The following is an 18851-nucleotide window of genomic DNA, read 5'->3' as shown; positions in this document are numbered from 1 at the left end:
TTACATTTTCTCAATATCAAGTATCCAAGCAAATTAAAAGCTTTGTTTTTCATAACCTGCATACTGAGGTCTGTAGAGTGATAATAAAAATTTATTTAATCTTTGCAATTGTAACACAAAAATTGTGTTATTAATGTTTCATTGACATAGTTTCAGAACAAGCTAAACCTGTGCATTCTTTATTTTTTTTAAAAAAAAAATTGCCATTTTATTAAATTCATGAAGTATAAATTTTCAAAGATTTTGGAAGCATTCAGCTTCAGACACACACTCACACAAAATGACCATTTATTAATTTTCAACTAAGACTTTTTTTTATTTTACAAATAAAATAAAATAAAATAACTGACAAAAGACATTTACATTTTTCAATATCTGATGGGTATATTTATACAATGATAATACTAAAAATATTTTTTTTTATTTATTTCATAGAAGAAAAAAATATTATATACAGAAAAGTTCAGGCAAGAGGCAATTTTTGAACATTAAATCCAGAATTGTTTAAAGTAGTGAGATACATGAACATATGTGGTCCCTTTTTAATTTTTTTTTATTTCTCTCTCTCTCTCTCTCTCTCACACACACACACACACACACACACACACAATAAAAAATCACAGAAGTGTATCACAAAGTATTAAGTGCAGCATTGCAAGGCACTGTTCACCTCCTCAGCCACCATGTTTAGTTACTTGGATGGCTGTCTTCGTCTTCAAACTCACCACCATCAAAAAACTGTAAAAGCAATTAATTAAAAAAAGAATTTAATAATTTTATATTAAAAAAAAATCAACTGAAAACTCACCTATAACCAAAATTTGAAATACAGGGTATCCCAAAATCACTGTGTACTTTGAAAGAGGGTAGGCATTAACAAATCTCTTAATGACATGATTATATACACTATGTGATCAAAAGTATCCAGACACAAACTCAAAACTGAAATCAGACTTTCCCTGTGACACACTTTCCACTGGGGGACATTAATATGGGGTGGGTTCACCCTTTGCTTCTATGACAGCTCTAACTCTGCTAGGGGGGACTTTCTACCAGGTGTCAGAACGTCTCTGGAGGAATGGGAACCCATTCTTCCTGAAGAGCTGTAGCCAGAGCAGTTTGTGATATCACTGGGGTCTGGAGCAAAGTCGGCGTTCTAATTTATTCCAAAGGTTATGGGATTCAGGTCAGGGCTCTGAGCTGGCCAGTCCATTTCTGGAACGTTATTGTCCACATACCATTCCCTCGCAGACCTTGCTTTATGGCAGGTAGCACTGTCATGCTGATACAGACAATAGTCATCACTGAATTGATCTTCTACCTTAGAAGGGTCAAAATGTCCTTGTACCCTTCTGCATTTAGATTTCCATGTAGTGTTACGAGAAGGCTAAGTCCATTCCATGAAAAACACCCTCATACACACACATATACACACTGTAATGCTTCATCCTCCAAATTTCACTGTTGGCACTACACACGCTTGCAGAAATCGTTCTCCAGGCATTCGCCACACTCAGACTGACCCCCCCCCCACACACACACAGGACCGCCACATGGTAAAGCATGATTCATCACTCCACACATTTCCAGTTGTCCAGTGACGTCACTCTTTACACCACTTCAAGCGGCACTTAGCGTTCACAGGAGAAATGTTTGGTTTTGGGCAGCTGCTCAACCATGGAACCCCATTCCTCTTAACTCTTGACACAGTCACGGTGCTGGCTGGACAGTTAGTAGTACTGCAGAACTCCCGGGTGATTGTTTCACTCTATGTTTGGCGATTTCTGCAAACCACCTTCTTCAATGCTTGACGGTCACTGTCTGTCATTAAACACAGCCTACCGGATATGATTTTGTTGTGCCTTCACATTTTCACTTCACGATCATTTGTTACCAACTGTTGACTCGGGCAACTTGAGGAGAGTTGAAATGTCTCCGACAGATTTATTACTGATGTGGCAACCAATAATTAGTCCACGTTTGAAGTCACTGAGCTCCCTTGACCTACCCATTCCGCTCGTACTTCTTATCACCGAACAATACACAGCTCTGTGCTTCATTTTATATCAGTAAGTGAGGTAGTAGTGACATCTAGACATCAGTTTACAAATTAGAGGGGTGTCTGGATACTTTTGATCAGATAGTGTATGTAAATTTTTATATAAAATACAAGTATTTAAATTATGAATACATTTAAAAAGAAAAATCTATAAATGATGAGAAAGATCTGGATGCCCAAGAAAAGCATGAGAGAGCAGTGAATCTGTTTACTAAGTCTTCAAAGAGCATCAGAAATTATTTGTTGGGAATGCTCTGCAGATTAAGCATATCCAAAACAATTAACAGAATCGTGCACACACATTGCTGCTCATCTTGGATATTCTTCTTCATGCAAATTGTGTAGCATTTGAATGTAGTAAGGCTTCAGGAGCTGAGTGCTAGATTCTATACATTGTTGCTTTTAGTATGTTCAATTTGCAGGATGCATTTCTAACCAGTAATTTCTAATACTCAGAGGATGACTTAATGATTTTTTGTGCCGTTCTTGAATATCCAATTCTTCCTCTGTACATGCATAGATCCAATTCTCTCATTATAACAAATTAGTAGCAAAATTAATACAAGCACACATTTTAAAGAAAAATTTTAACTTCACAAGAAAATAAGTAGAGAAATTCACACTTTCAATACTTGTTTTGCAAAAAAAATATACATGTAATCATGTCATGAATACTTTATTTGAAATTTACCCTATTTCACCAAAATACATAGTGAGTCTTAGGATACCTTATATGAAAAGAAAATATGACATCTCAACTCCACTATAACAAACTACTAGCAAACAAATTAATCCGAACACACATTTGAAAGAAAAATGTTAACTTCACAAGAAAATAAGTACAAAAATTAAACTCCAATTTTGCCTAACAATTTATATGTGTTCTTCTGTTCCTAATAAGTTCATTAATTCGCTTAGGCATGAACTCTACCAATGCAGAGCACATTTTTCTTATTTCTGCATCTCAAAACCATACTTTTCTAATGGATTATATTAAGTTATCCTTTGTATCACAATTTAAATTTCTAAATCTCTTTTTCACTATGGCCCACACATTTTCTATTGGGTTAATGGCAGGAGTGTTACCTGACCACTGAAGCAATTGGATGTTGTGATTTTTGAGGAACTCACACTTTTTTTTTTTTTTTTTTTTGAAGTGTGGTATGGAGTGAGATCCTGTGGGACCACTCTTTTCTCCAATATTTTTATGTACTGGTCACTTTTCATCATACGTCAACAGGCACAAGGGTGATTCTGGACCATCATGTGTAAAACAATGAATATATTTTTAGCTGGATGTTTAGGAGCTTGTTGAAGGTGGGGGCAGGGGAAGTCTTCTTGGCCACTGATTTGTGAACAGAGGGTGCTCTCTCTCTTGCCTTAGACAAAGAAATAGCTCTCATCTGAGAATATGACCTTCTTCCACTTCTCAACAGACCATTCTTGTACACTTTTGCCAAGTGGAATCTCTTTTTCTGCATAGCCTTCATCAACAGTTGCTTCTTTTTTGTTTATGGGAAGTCCTCGCAGCTTCCAACCATCTTCGACTGTCATGTCAGAACCATTAATCATACTAGCTGCCAAGTCTCTATTTAAGTCTACAACAAACAAATCTTGGATTCATTTTACTTTTACTAACTAGTAAACGATCTTGAGTAAGTGTAGTTTTCCTTTTTTTTGCCCACATTTTCCTCTTCTGTCAGGAGAAAAGTTATCTGACTTCCTAAACCCCTTTAAAATTGCATTAACAGTATCCAAACCAACACCACACTCATTGGCAACTTGTCTTTGAGTCATGGATGTGTGCTGAGAAAGACTGCATATTTTTGAATGCTTTCTTGGAGATGAATCCATTTTATAGCAACACAAAATGAATAAAACACTACGAATGTCAACTTGTTTACACTATAAAGAAACATCAGAGACAGTTAAAACACACAGCACTCAACCAAAATAGTAAACTAAAACTGAAAATAGTAAACCAAAATGACTGAACTGAAATAAAAACCAAACCAAAACCTTGGCTTGTTCAGATTAATTTGTTTGCTACTGTATATAACAGAAATGCTATGCTAAATGAAATTTGCTTACAGCAAAACCACTCATTAACTCTTCCTTTGGACTATATAAATTCATTACGGTGAGAGCTGAGTATAAAAAAATCTTTTTTCGATTCTTTATGATTGACATTATTATTGCAGTACTGTTAAGTGCTGCATAATAATAATAAGCTATAATAATAATGATTACAGAAACAAAGTTACAAATAACATCACAAGGGGAATAACAGTGGCATAGCATTGCACAGATATCATAAACTGAATTGTTTTAACATACAAAACTGAAATTGTTTTCCTGGTAAACCATTTCTTATAGTTACTATAAATGAAAATTTTAGTGCTATATTGGGAAAAAAATGAAAATAATATAATTCAAACCATCAAACTGTATCCTAATTATGATTGCAGACTTTGAATAATTATTAGCATTTAAAACATACAAGTGTGGCAAGTTATGTAAAATAAGCTTACTTCTATGTTAATTAAGCTTAGTTCTATGTTTAATACCAGACTGTTAATCTTTGTAATGAGTTTGTGTCAGAAAAGGCTAGGGTGTAAGTCAGCACAAAAAGAGAAATCTAATCCTGACTGGGAATATGAATATTGTCCAAGGAAAAGTAAAGTGAGATCTTAAGATAAATAACATAGGACTACTTTTTTGGTAGCAATGAAGTTATTAGATTATCTTAAACTTAAGAGAATGACAGAGATTGGTCTTTAGCATTCCAGTTCAAGGACAGATCAGGAAGATTAAGTTGAGATCATCTGAAGACTATAAGGTTTGTCAAATAAAGAGAAATGGAGTGTAATATCAAAAGCAAAACTAAGAGGTAGGATTTGAGAATAGTGAGAGAATATTATTAATACACAGGAGTGAGAGCAAAAGTATAGACCTCTGTAGTACTCCTGCACTGATGGAGAAATAAAAAAAGAGCCGATCCACTATGAGAAGTAGCAAAAGACTAGGAAGAAAGCTAGCAAACCAAATGGAAATCCAACTGGACCTGATCCAATTCTCTTGAAAAATCAAGAGCAACTACAAGTGTCTCTTCTAAATCTTTCGATGGCATAGATCCAAAGGTATGCTAAGATTAGCTAGGTATGCTACTGAGCAGAGTGGCAATATTCATTAATGAATGCTAATTAGTGAGCCTTCAAGCAATGAAGTTCAATGATGATGATGTTCTCTGTTGTTTCTGAGAGAACTGAATGAGACAATATTTTCATAACTAACTTTTACCTCCGTTTTTTTGGGGATGGGATAAACTTAATTGGGATTGCTTAAAGGCAGTTCAGATGCTATTTATAACAAAATGAATGTTTATTGTGAAGTGCAAATTATCTGAACCAGACCTGTTGGTATCTAAGCTATTAAGGGTTTTGCTGGAGTCTTTCTAGTGATTTGGCTTGGATGAGTTGGAGAAGACTGATGATAAGATGGTAACCTATTCTTTGAGAGGGGGGGGGGAGAGAGAGAGATGATAGCATTGCTCTAACCTATGGCCTTGATGAGCTAGTAGAACACTTTACTGCCATTTAATAAGAGACAAGATTTTCTGCCAATGGTCCATTCAAACTATTTGTTGCAGGATGAAGTGTAACTGATTGTAAAAATGATGTTTTTTTACTTAAGATATGCTAATTATTTTATATTTTTATGATGAACTACTTTCACACCTATAAAACCAAGAGATGGATAGTGGTCAGAGATGAAGGCCTACATTTCACTAAGGAATTATTTCAGTTACTTGTTCATAAATTAAGAAAACAGAAAACTAATTGGGCCATTCAGAAACAATAGGAATCAGATTTTCCCCCCCTCCTTTCAGATTGTACTTCATTTCACACGAACATTGTTATGTTGGAACAGGGTGTTAGTAATGACTAGTCCATCTCCTGATCAGAAATCCAACAAATACTCGCCATTATTAAGTTAAGGAGATAATAAATCCCTCATTATTTTAAAACCGAATATGAAACTCAGAGATCGAAATCTATGAGTTTCATGCCTATCCTTTTTTTTTTTTTTCACCATTATTATTAGCTTTGCCCTTTTCTGCAAATTTTCACAGAACATTCTAATTTGAGTGATGCAATTTATTTCTTATTCTGCTGTTTAGATCTCCAACAAGGACCACTTTTTCCATTTTCTTTATGTTAGCAGCCTGTTCTAATGATTCAAACATTACTGAGGGGAAAATGAAATAATTCAAAAACAGTTCCAAGATCCAAACCTTAGGATCTAAGTAGCATACTCTGGGGAAAAAAAAAAAAAAAAAAAAAAAAAAAAAAGAAAAAAAAAAAACTGATTCAGCTAGGGAGACATGTGATGAAGTTGTCTGCAAAAATAAAAAAATAATATTTTGGTGGAGACAAAAAGTTAAAGAAGCAATCCTAGAAAAGAAGTAAGCATACCAAACATTCCTAGGAAATAAATTAGCAGATGACCTAAATGAATACAGAGGAAAAAAAAAACATAAGGTAATTAAACTATGTAAAAGCAGCTTGAAATGTCATGGGAAGACTTTGGCAAAAATATAGAAGATAAATATCAGTAAGGTGGCAAAATGTGCTGGAGGCTACTGACAATCTTAGAAATACTGTAAAAGGAATCAAAGATGATCAGGTTACATGAAAACTGAACATAGGGATAGATGTCTGGAGTAATTACTTTGAAAGACTGTTAAACAAAGCGTTTCGTGACAGAATAGTATAAAATATTCAAGATGACTGAAAACAGGAGTACATATCAATACTTCAGGTAGAAAAACGTCATCAAAAACCTGAAATGTGGAAAAGCTGAAGGAGATGATATTCCACCAGAAGTGCTAAAATACAATAATATATAATAATACAATAAATATAATAATTATGCAGTGGGTCTGATCAGAAGGTTGAATTCCCAATGATTGAAGTATAACTCTCATAGTTCCCATCTATAAAAAAAGGGAATAAAACAATGTAAGAATTACAGAAGAATTTCTCTACTAAGTATTCCAGATAAGATTTATGTTAGCATACTTGAAAAGAGGTTGAGAAAGATTGTGGAAGAGAAGCTTGGAGAAGAACAAATTGGGTTCAGGCCAAATAGAGGTTGTCAAGATCAGATTTTAACTTTAAGACAAATAGTGAGAAATCATGGGAATAGGACATGGATCTGTACTTAAGTTTTGTAGATCTGGAAAAGGCATATGACAAGTTACCCAGAGAAAAGCTTTTCAAAACACTAGAATTATATGGGGTGAATAGAATATTATAGAGAGCAATACACAGTCTATGTTTAAGTTGTCAGTCAGCAGTTAGAACTGAAGGAAATACAGGAAGATGGTTTGATATAAAATCTGGGATAAGACAAGGATACACATTATGAAAAAAAATGGAAATAGGCCTGATATTAGAATTGAAGATGAGGAAGAATGGTGGGATGTTAATAGTCGGAATTTTGGAAAAATTGGAGAAGAGGTGCTTAGTATAACATCAGGAAAGGGACCACCTGAGGATAAGGAGGCATGGTGGTGGAATGAGGAGGTGCAGTTGGAGATCAAGGAAAAGAAAGAGGCAAAGAAAAAATGGGACATGACTGGAACTAGAGCCGACAAGGAGGCATATAGATTAGCAAAGAAAAATGCAAAGAGAGCTGTGGCAAGGGCGAAAGCGAGGACAGTTGATGAGGTTTATGAAGAACTAGAGAGAAACGGTGGCGAAGCTCAGTTGTTGAGAATAGCGAAAGCCAGAGATAAGGCCTCAAAAGACATAACATCAGTCAAGCAGATAAAGGATGCCTCAGGAGTAGTATTACAAGACGAGGACAAAATCAGAAGAAGATGGAAAGAATATTTCCAAAAACTACTAAACGAGGAGAATCCAAGAGAGAGGTGCGAAGATGGAGAGATAAATGAGAGACCGGTGCAAGAATAAGTAGAGAGGAAGTGGTTTGGGTACTGAGAAAAAATGGAAAGGCTGTGGGAGCAGTGAGCAGATACCTGGGGAAGTGAGGGCATGGATATGTTATGGGATCTGATGTGTAAAATAGCCCAACAGGAAAAGATGACAGAGGAATGGAGGAAAAGTATTCTCGTCCCAATCTACAAAGGAAGAGGAGATGTTCAAGACTGTGGCAACTATAGAGGAATCAAGCTGATGTCACACACATTAAAAATATGGGAAAGAGTAATTGAAGCAAGGTTACGGCAGGAAACGAAAATTGGTGAGGAGCAGTTTGGATTTACGCCAGGAAGAGGGACAACGGATGCAATATTTGCGCTAAGGCGATTGATGGAGAAATATAGAGAGATGTGAGTGAATCTGCACATGGTGTTTATAGACCTGGAAAAGGCATACGACAGAGTGGCCAGGCAGGAGGTATGAGGAAGAAGGGGGTGTCGGAGAAGTACGTGAGGTTGGTAAAGGAGATGTATGAGGGAACAGAAACTCGGGTCAGGTCTAGTGTCGGCATGACAGAAGGGTTCCCTATTGTCGTAGGGCTAAACCAAGGGTCAGCTCTGAGCCCCTACCTCTTTGACACCTGGTCATGGATGTACTAGTGGAGGATGTCAAGAAGGAGGCACCATGGAGCATGCCGTTTGCCGATGACATTGTTCTATGCGAATCATCCCGAGAGAAGCTTGAAAATACCCTGGAAGAGTGGAGAAAGGCATTGGAGGAGAGTGGCATGAGAATTAACTGGGCGAAGACTGAATATATGTCAACGGGGAGTGACGAGGATATCGTCATACGACTCCAGGGTGAAAGGCTAATTTCAGGGAAGAAATTCAAGTACCTTGGGTCGGTCGTTGAGAGGAATGGTGACCTGGATGAGGAAATACAGCACCGAATAACATGCGGTTGGATGAATTGGAGAAAGATGAGCGGGGTCCTGTGCGACAAGAGAGTGAGTGTAAGAGGAAAGGAAAGCTCTATAAGATGGTGGTGAGGCCGGTGATGCTCCATGGTGCAGAGACGTGGCCTATAACCAAGGCACAGGAGAGGAAGATGGAGGTAGCGGAGATGCGGATGTTGAGATGGATGAGTGGTGTGACAAAGAAGGACAGGATAAGGAATGACTACATCAGAGGGACGGTTAAGGTGGGACCAATTGGCAAGAAGATACAAGAAAGTAGGCTGAGGTGGTTTGTACATGTTGAGAGGAAGGATGAGGAGTATGTTGGTAAATGAGTGGAGTATATGGAGTTGGAGGGAAGGAGGAAAAGAGGCAGGCCCAAGCTCAGGTGGAGGGATAAGATGACAGAGGATCTTAGGGAAAAAGGATGGAGTCCAAAGGATGCTCTGGACCGGAGAACTTGGAAGAGGAAGGTTAAAGATTCGTGCACCGACCCCGTTTAACATGGGATAAGGCAGAGTGAAAGAAGAAGATTAGAATTGAAGATGTCAAACGTAATTCTCTGCTATCTAGTGCAAGTCTCCAGGATTCTCTAAATAAATTGAATAACAGCAATAACAAATTTGGCATGAAAATCAGCACTAAAAAGACCAGAAATATGGAATACATCAACAGCATTCTGAATGAAGCACCTTAGAACAAGTAAAATATTTCAGCTATTTAGGCACAGTTTTTAGTGAAGATGGCAAGTTAAATCCAGAAATAGACAATAGAATAAGCAAAGCTAGTAGCCAGCAATAAATTTATATGGAATAATAGAGAAATTAGCCAAAACACCAAACTAGCAGTATACAAGACAGTGTTCAAAAAAGTTTTAAGTTATGGATCTCAGAGTTAGGCTAGAAATAATGCACTTGATCAAAGACTAGAAACCACAGATATGAGGATTCTGAGAAAAATTAGGGGAGTGAACAGATGGCATCAATTTCAGAATCATATTAAAAATAAAGATATATAAAGGAAATTGACACTGTTAGCTTTCAAGGATGTGTAAGCACAGCTAGTATAGTCACTTAAATAGTACTGGTGAGGAAAGGTCTGCAAAATAAGTGTTTGATTAGATATGTGAAGAGCCAAAGGCTTCAATTCGGCGACATATAACTTGTTTAAGTTAAGGGATATTACATCCCATATAGTTTCTTAGCCGAATAAGAAACTCAAAGAGTTTCATGCCGAATATAGTAAAAACTATATATATATATAAAGTTCGGCGATTCCAAGCGTAAGCAAATACCTGGATACTGCAGCACTGATCCCAAAGGGTAGTGCAAGCTGGGGCAACTCGTGGTAGAGGTGAAGCGAGCTCCAATCACTATTCTTGATATTTGCCCATAATGTGAACTTAGCTCCTAGGAACTGTATTTTTGTTCACATTATGAGAGAAGATCACTACCCAGACCGGTTTCGACCTTTATTGAGGTCTACTGAGTGCCCCAGCTTGCACTACCCTTTGGGATCAGTGCTGCAGTATCCAGGTATTTGCTTACACTTGGAATCGCCGAACTTTATATATATATAGTTTTTACTATATTCGGGGGGTGCTTAAGGGTCAAAGCTGTATAACTGAGAGGAGACCTCCACATAGCCTTTAAAGGAATGCGGAGAACCGACCAGGGCTTCTGATCTAATGTCCAATCCTCACCTTCTCGTGGTGCACCCTGTTGGGTATCTACTTTGATACTGAACGAACGAGGATGGGCTGGCAATTTGGGATTTAGCCGACCAAATTGTATTCTTATTGGTTAAACCCAAATAAAAAAATGATGGTACAACATGACAAAATTTCATGCCGGCTGGGGCGTTGCCCGGTTAAACAAGGCCCCCGTTGTTTTCGCCAGGGAACCAGGGCGAACAGCGAAAAGTCAGCTACTGGAACAAATCTGAAAACAAACCCCAACTCAACATCACCAGAGTTAAAGATCGGTACTATCAATGTAAGAAGCCTGAATGGCAAAGAAATGGAGCTAGCTGAGGAATTAGATAAGTACCAGATCGACATAATAGGGGTGACTGAAACAAAAAAGACCAAAACTGGTGAGATCTTTCTGAACAATAAATACAAAATGTTATATTCAGGCAATGACAATTAAGGAAAAGAAGGAGAAGCCATAGTATTCAACACAAAATACGAGGCTAATCTTCTTGAATGGCAGTCAGTCTCAAGTAGAGTAATGTGGGCAAATATAAGAATGGGGAACTGGACAATGAGACTTATTTGTGCCTATGGTCCCACAGAAGGTTCTACTAAGGTAGAAGTGGAGGAATTTTTTGAGGCTTTAGAAAAAGCAACTGACACAATGAAAAAGGAAAAGTTGGTCCTTGTTGGGGATCTAAATAGTAGAGTAGGAAATGACTGTGAGACATACAAAAATATTTTGGGAAAATTTGGAGAAAAGAGCAAAGCTAATAATAATGGCAAATATCTGTTGGATTTCTGCTCAGGACATGGACTGGTTATTACTAACACCATGTTCCAACATAAAAATGTGCACAAATTCACATGGAGAGAAGAGGCTAGGAACAAGAAAAGTCTCATTGACTATGTTATTGTTGATAGTGATGTTTTCTCCCTGGTGCAGGACACCAGAGTGTACAGAGGATTTGAAATTGGAAGTGATCACTATTTAGTCTTGAGCAGGATAAAATTGAATTTCATATTGAAAAGAATAACATGTAAGAAAGTTTTAAAGCGAATAAAAGTTGAGCAGCTCTCAGATGTGAACTGTGGACTAAAATACAGAAATATTGTTGAAAAGAAAATGAAAGAGTTTGAGAACAGGAATCAAACCTTGGAGATTCAGTGGCAAACTCTGAAGGAAACATTGATTGATTCTGCCAGAGAGGCATGTGGTGAGGTTGTGTGCAAGGATAAAAAAATCAGAACTCCCTGCTGGACACAGAAAGTTAAAGAGGCAGTGAAGGAAAAGAAGAAAGCATATCAAAAGTTTCAGCTTTTACTCTTACAGAATACAGAGACAAATGTAAGAAAGCTAAACAGTGTGTAAAACTAGCTAAACAAAAGTCATGGGAGGACTTTGGCAAGAATATAGAAAATAAATATCAAGAAGGTGGCAAAATATTCTGGAGGTTGTTGAAGAAGCTTAGGAATGGAGGAAAGAGTGCTGTAAAAGGAATTAGAGATGATAAAGGTGAAATGAAAACAGGAGAAAAAGATATCCTTGAAGTATGGAGTAATTACTTTGAAAAACTGCTAAATGAAACAAGCAGTGATGACAGCATAGTGATAAAAAACACTGACCAGGCATGCAGTCAGGAATACATATCCATACTTGAAGTAGAAAAAGCCATCAAAGGCTTGAAATGTGGAAAGGCAGCAGGAGTAGATGATATTCGACCAGAAATGCTGAAGTATGGTGGTATAAGAGTCTTACAGTGGCTGCACTGCATAGTTCAGAAAGCCTGGACAGAGGGACGAATTCCCGATGATTGGAGTAGAGCTCTCATAGTACCCATATATAAAAAGGGAAATAAAACTGAATGTGAGAATTACAGAGGTATTTCCCTACTGAGTGTTCCTGGCAAGATCTATGCAAGTATACTTGAGAAACGGTTGAGAAGAATTGTGGAAGAAAAGCTTGGTGAAGAACAAGCTAGATTCAGGCCAAATAGAGGCTGTCAGGATCAGATCTTCACTTTACGACAAATAGTCGAGAAAGCATGGGAATATAACAAAGATCTGTATTTAAGTTTTGTCGATTTGGAAAAGGCATATGACAAGGTGCCAAGAGAGAAGCTATTCAATACGCTGCAGTTATATGGTGTCAATGGGGCATTATATCAAGCAATACTTAGTCTTTATTTGAGTTGTGAGTCAGCAGTTAAGAATTGAAGGAAGTACAGGAAGATGGTTTAATGTTAAATCTGGTGTGAGACAAGGATGTACATTATCCCCTCTGTTATTCATTATCTATATGGATCACATTATGAAGGAATGTGGTATTAAACCTGATATCAAAATTGGAGATGTTAATGTCAGCTCTTTGCTTTATGCGGATGATGTTATACTTCTAAATAAATCAGCTACAAGTCTGCAAGATTCTCTGACTAAATTGAATAGCTGTTGTAATAGATATGGTATGAAGGTCAGCAATAAAAAGACAAAGGCAATGAAAATAGGCAGAATCATTGAAAATGTCAACTGTGTTGTGAATGGAGAACCTGTGGAACAAGTAAAATATTTCAGCTACTTAGGCACAATTTTTACTGAAGATGGTAAACTAAATATAGAAATAGACAACAGAATCAGCAAATCTGGTATCGTGGGAAGTCAATTGAATAAATTCATATGGAATAAGAAAGAAATTAGTCGGAACACTAAATTAGCTGTATACAAGACTGTGTTCAAACCAATTTTAACTTATGGATCTGAGAGCTGGGTCAGAAGTAAAACACTTGACCAAAGACTAGAGACCGTAGATATGAGAGTCCTGAGAAAGATTAGAGGCGTGAACAGATGGCATCATTGGCAATATCATATTAAAAATGAGGATATTAGAAAGAACTTGACATTGTCAGCATCCAAGAATGCGTTAGCAGAACTAATCTCAGATGGTATGGTCACTTAAATAGAATGGGAGAGGAAAGATTAGCAAAACAAGTGTTCTCTGCCAGGTTGGCAGGAAAACGACCCAGAGGAAGACCAAGATATAGGTGGATTGATACGGTACAAAGTGCCTTAGACGATAGAAATATAAGATCTGATAATGTTGTAGTCTTGACAAGTAACAGACTGATTTGGAGGAAAATTGTAGATAGGAAGTTAGTAATGATGTAATTTTTTCATGTAGTACTGTCATATCCTGTACACCTCTTGAGGGTACATGGCAGGAATTTGATGATGATGATGATACTATATTCATCTAAGAAACTATATGGAGTGTAATATCCCTTAACTTAAACAAGTTATATGTCGCCGAATTGAAGCCTTTGGCTCTTCACATATCTAATAATTTATTAGAGCACCTCACGGCAATACTCGTAGTAGGGGTACAAGTTCTGTTCGCTACAAACTTGATATTAACTAGGTCTGGCTACTCACTGATGAGACCTCAATAAAGGTCGAAACCGGTCTGGGTAGTGACCTTCTCTCATAATGTGAACAAAAATACAGTTCCTAGGAGCTAAGTTCACATTATGGGCAAATATCAAGAATAGTGATCGGAGCTCGCTCCACCTCTACCACGAGTTGCCCCAGCTTGCACTACCCTTTGGGATCAGTGCTGCAGTATCCAGGTATTTGCTTACGCTTGGAATCGCCGAACTTTATATATATATATAGTTTTTACTATATTCGGCATGAAACTCTTTGAGTTTCTTATTCGGCTAAGAAACTATATGGGATGTAATATCCCTTAACTTAAATAAGTGTTTGATGCCAAGATAGCAAGAAAGAGACACAGAGGAAGACCAAGGTCTGGGTGGGTTGATTCAGTCAGAAGTGCCTTAGAAGAACAAACTGTTAGATGTGACAATATTGAAGTGTTTACAAGTAATACACTAATTTGGAGGAAAATTGTGGATAGGAGATAAAGTAAATTTAATCATATAGTTGTCATAGCAGCCTGAACACCCCTTGGGGATACATATCAGGAAATTGGTGATGATGATATTTGTATTGAGTCTACAGTTTGCCTGTAAAAGCTGCTCAACTTCATTTTAAAATTTTCTTAAATACAATATTTTTTTATACTACTTAAAACTAAGTGAGGATTTCTTCCAGTTTCTCATATTCCATACATTCCTGTATCCTGAACTAGCATGAAGATATCATTAACAACAATGTCATAATTAATGAGTCTTTTCTTATTTTGTGTGTCTTCTCTCAACAGATAATTGTGCATATCTTTATATTGGAACATTGTGAATCTGAGCAGAAATCAAGCAGATACTTGCCATTATTTGCTACTTGCTATTTTTCTCTGAATTTTCTCCCAAACCTTTCTACATACCTGGTGAGATTCATTTCATACTCTGATGTTTAGTTCTCCAACAAGGATCACTTTTTCCATCTTTTTTTTTTTATGTTAGCTATCTGCTCTGATTCAAGAAATTCGACTTTTTCGTTAGGAGAACCTTCTATGGGACTATAGGCACAAATAGGTTTCAATTAAATTTTCTCATTTGAAGTTTGCCCACATCATTCAACTTGAAACTGCCTTCCAATCAAGATGTTTATCTTCATGTTTGGTGTTGAATGTTATTACTACTCCTTCCTTTCATTAATTGTTATTGTGTGACTGTAACATCCTATACAAATTATTTAGCAATATTTCATTTGTTTTTGTCTTCACCTGTCTTCGTCTCAGTAATGCCAATTACATCCAGGTGGTACTTTGCCAGTTCTGCAAGTTCAATTTCCTTTCCATTAATACTTCTTACACTGATGGTTCCCACCATCAATTCTTCTGATGTTAAATTTGTTCTTCTTATAGATACTAAGTTTGAGTTTGTTCCAGTAGCTGATTTTTCACTATTCATTCTAGTTCTCTGAACAAGAATAGTAGGAGCCTTGTACTAATGATGCACAGTACGTGAAAGTGAGGAATGGACATTAGGTCAGAAGCTGCGGTCAGTTATCTACATTACTTATAAGTGGTGTGGAGGCTTTGACTCTTAAGCAACCCTCATTACACAAAATGCAAGTTTAAAAAATCAGCATTTAAACATGAACTAATGTCATTACCAGCAGTTACATTTCCCCTCTCTCTCTCTCTCGTTCTCTCACCTTTACCCTCTTGATAATTTTGAGATTACGAACTTCGAATATTGTATTTAGCCATACTATACATTAGGGACATTTTGGAACAATTAGAACACTACTTAAACAAAATATTAAGACAACCTTCAAACCCCCTACAAAATTAAGAAATCTCCTTAGCTCTTCCAAAGATCCTCTTCCATACCTTTGCCCATCCAGGGGTTTACAAAATTCAATGTACCTGTACATAGGAGAAACAGGATGCACCATCCCAATCAGAAAAGATGAACACAAATGCCACAATGCCACATTAAATACTTGCACTATGGTAAAACAGGCCTGTTAGATCACATACTCCAAACATTTCACAGAATTGACCGAAAAGGCACCAAGTCCCTACACCACAGCAAAGCCTGGTTTGAAAGAAAATTCAAAGAAGCCTGTGAAATGCTGAAACATCATCCAAATCTGAACAAGAATGATGGAGTAATTATTTTAAGAATTTGGAGAATCCATCTTTAACCCATATAGCATCCAGAACAACCCCAAACAGAAGAAAATCTTAATATGAGAGGACTTTAGAAATTGTTTGATGTAATTTTTTTTTCTTTTTTCACCAGAGGTTGGGCTAGGTGATTAACAAACATTTAGACTGATCTTACTTTTGTATAGTGTAGTGTCATGTAGCTTATATCCTATACAATATGTATGTTTTCCTGATGACGACCTCACAATAGAGAGGACGAAATGGCAAATGTTACTTTCCTAATGATAAGTAAAGTAATTATTCTAACCCATGTGTTGTGCCTCCATAAATTCTTCACTATGAATGTTGACCACCATGTAACCTTAAAAGAATGAAAGGAATGAAGTAGGAGAAAGGATGTTGGAGTTTTGTGTTGAGAACAGTTGCTTTATTGCAAACATTTGCTTTCAACAACATACAAAAATATTACACACATGGACTTCACCTAATGGTGAATACAGAAATCAGATAGATTATGTCGTTGCCAGCAGAATGAAGAGGATGAAAAGCAGCAAAAACACTACCTGGTGCAGAATGTAGGACAGATAATGAATTATTGATAGCTGAAGTTAAAATGAAATTAAGGATTATGAAGAAAACAAAAAGACAGTATCAGATTTGATTTAAATCCTATAAATGAAGCATTTAAAGTAGAAGCTAGAAAGAAATTAAAAAGTTTAGAGAAGACAGGAAAAGAATTAGAAGAACTATGGGAAGAAACAAAATGTCAGTCATAGAAGCAGCAAAGAAGACTCAAAAGCAACAAGAAAGAAAGATTGTAAATGGTTGTCAGAAGAAGCTATTCAAATAGCAGAGGAAAGAGAAAAATTAAACTTCAGGGAAACAAAGAAATGGTTAGATGACTGTGTACAAATGTCCAACAGGCCAGGAAAGAAAGAAAAATATCTAAACAAAAAGTGCAAGGGATACTGAAAAAAAAGTAATATTATGTGTAGAACAAGAAATCTGTTTAAAAAAAATAAATGATGTTATAGAGAAGTTTATCCCTAGATTAGGAATTGTAAAAAAGTAATTCAGGTAAATGTCTAATGGAAGAAGTAGTAAAAAAAAGATGAAAAGAGTATGTAGATATAATTTGTACAAGAAAGATATAATATTGAAGGAAAATTTGAAAGGAGAGAATTTGTTGAGGAACCTAAGGTAATGAAAAGTGAAGTGATATCAGCAATGGAACAGCTGCCAAAGGAATAGCTCCTGAAGCTGATGGCATATCAGTGGAATTATTGAGAGCAGCTGGGGAATAAGTAGTAATATATTGAGTGGAATTTGTCAACAGGTGTGGAAGAAAATATACTGGCTTTCATTTTGGTATTCATCCCAATTCCAAAAAAAAAAACCCAAATCCCAGGGATTGTGAAAATTATTAATATTATTTTCTGAGACATCTGGAGAGTCAAGGACTCATCAAGGGAGGCTGTAAATTACCCAACCCAGCTATCATACCTTCCTTTAAATTCATTTACACTAGTTGTACTCACTACCCTAAGGACAAATTATTCCACTCACGCACTGCTCTCTGGGAGAAAAACCTAGCTCTTACCCTTTTCTTGACTGAGAACAACTTTAACTTCCATGGATGCCCCCCATGTTCTCTAACGACCTTCAATATAACGAAAAATTTCATTATTTGAAATGCTATAATACCCATTCAAAAGTTTATAGACCGCTATCATATCACCCCCCCCCCTCTTTCTCCTGTTAACCAGAGTCTGCAGTCCACATACTCGCAACCTGTCCTCATAATCTAAATCCCATAATCTGGATATAATCTTCATAACTCTTCTTTGCATCCTTTCCACAGCTTCTTTATCCCCTTGAAACCCAGGAGACCAAATCTGTGCACAGTAATCCAAGTGTGGTCTTACCAAAGCCTTATAAAGAGGCAAAATTACTTCCTTATCCTTGCATATCAAGGTTTGTTTCAATATCACAATTATCCTCTGAGTTGTATTTGCAACTTTTGGTATGTGACCTTTGAACTTTAAATTCTTATCCACCAATACACCAAGATCCCTTGCCTCTTCAGTTTCTTGTAGCATAACCCTGCAAATATAATATGCTGGATCTCTAATCATGCCAAAGTGCATAACTTTACACTTACTAATATTAAACTGACAGCCATTTTCGTTTGCCCAGATTTCCAGTCTATTCAAATCATTTGAATAGACTGGAAATCTGTCTTTGCTGGAAATTGTAATTGCTGAATATCAGTAGCATCCCTGATTGCCCTGCCTATTTTTGCATCATCAGCAAACAATTGCAAATCTGATGATAGACCCTGCTTGAAGTCATTATAGAATCATCCCTTTAATTTCACATGCAAGTAAAGTTATTCTGAAAGTGATCCAACAAAGGTTGGAGCCATATGTGAATAGAGAAATGCATAACAACTTTAGGAGAGATAGAGGAACTAGAGATCAAATAGCAAACATGAGATGGATTATGGAAAGAACAAGAGAATTTCAGAAGGAAGTATTCATCTGTTTTATTGATTATAAGAAATCTTTTGATTGTGTGCATCACAACAGACTGTGGATTGTAATGAGATCAATAGGAATACCTGAACA

General features: G+C 36.6%; 1 protein-coding gene across 1 annotated transcript in view; it reads right to left on the bottom strand.

Annotated features, from left to right (window-relative positions):
* Positions 1-271: 271 nt before the first annotated feature.
* Positions 272-18851, bottom strand: part of LOC150097868 (rab-like protein 2A) — a 105426-nt gene continuing 86846 nt past the window's right edge. The window contains exon 8 of the mRNA XM_090406215.1: positions 272-738. Coding sequence (XP_090262341.1) covers positions 688-738 — 51 coding nt within the window. The 3' untranslated portion in view covers positions 272-687. The remainder of the gene's footprint in view (positions 739-18851) is intronic.

The sequence above is a fragment of the Typopeltis vanoorti genome, chromosome 16 (genome assembly GCF_054136105.1).
Source record: "Typopeltis vanoorti isolate ZY-2024b chromosome 16, IOZ_Tvanoo_1.0, whole genome shotgun sequence".
Classification (NCBI taxonomy): Eukaryota; Metazoa; Arthropoda; class Arachnida; order Uropygi; family Thelyphonidae; genus Typopeltis; species Typopeltis vanoorti.
This window is presented reverse-complemented; position numbering and strand designations above follow the sequence as displayed.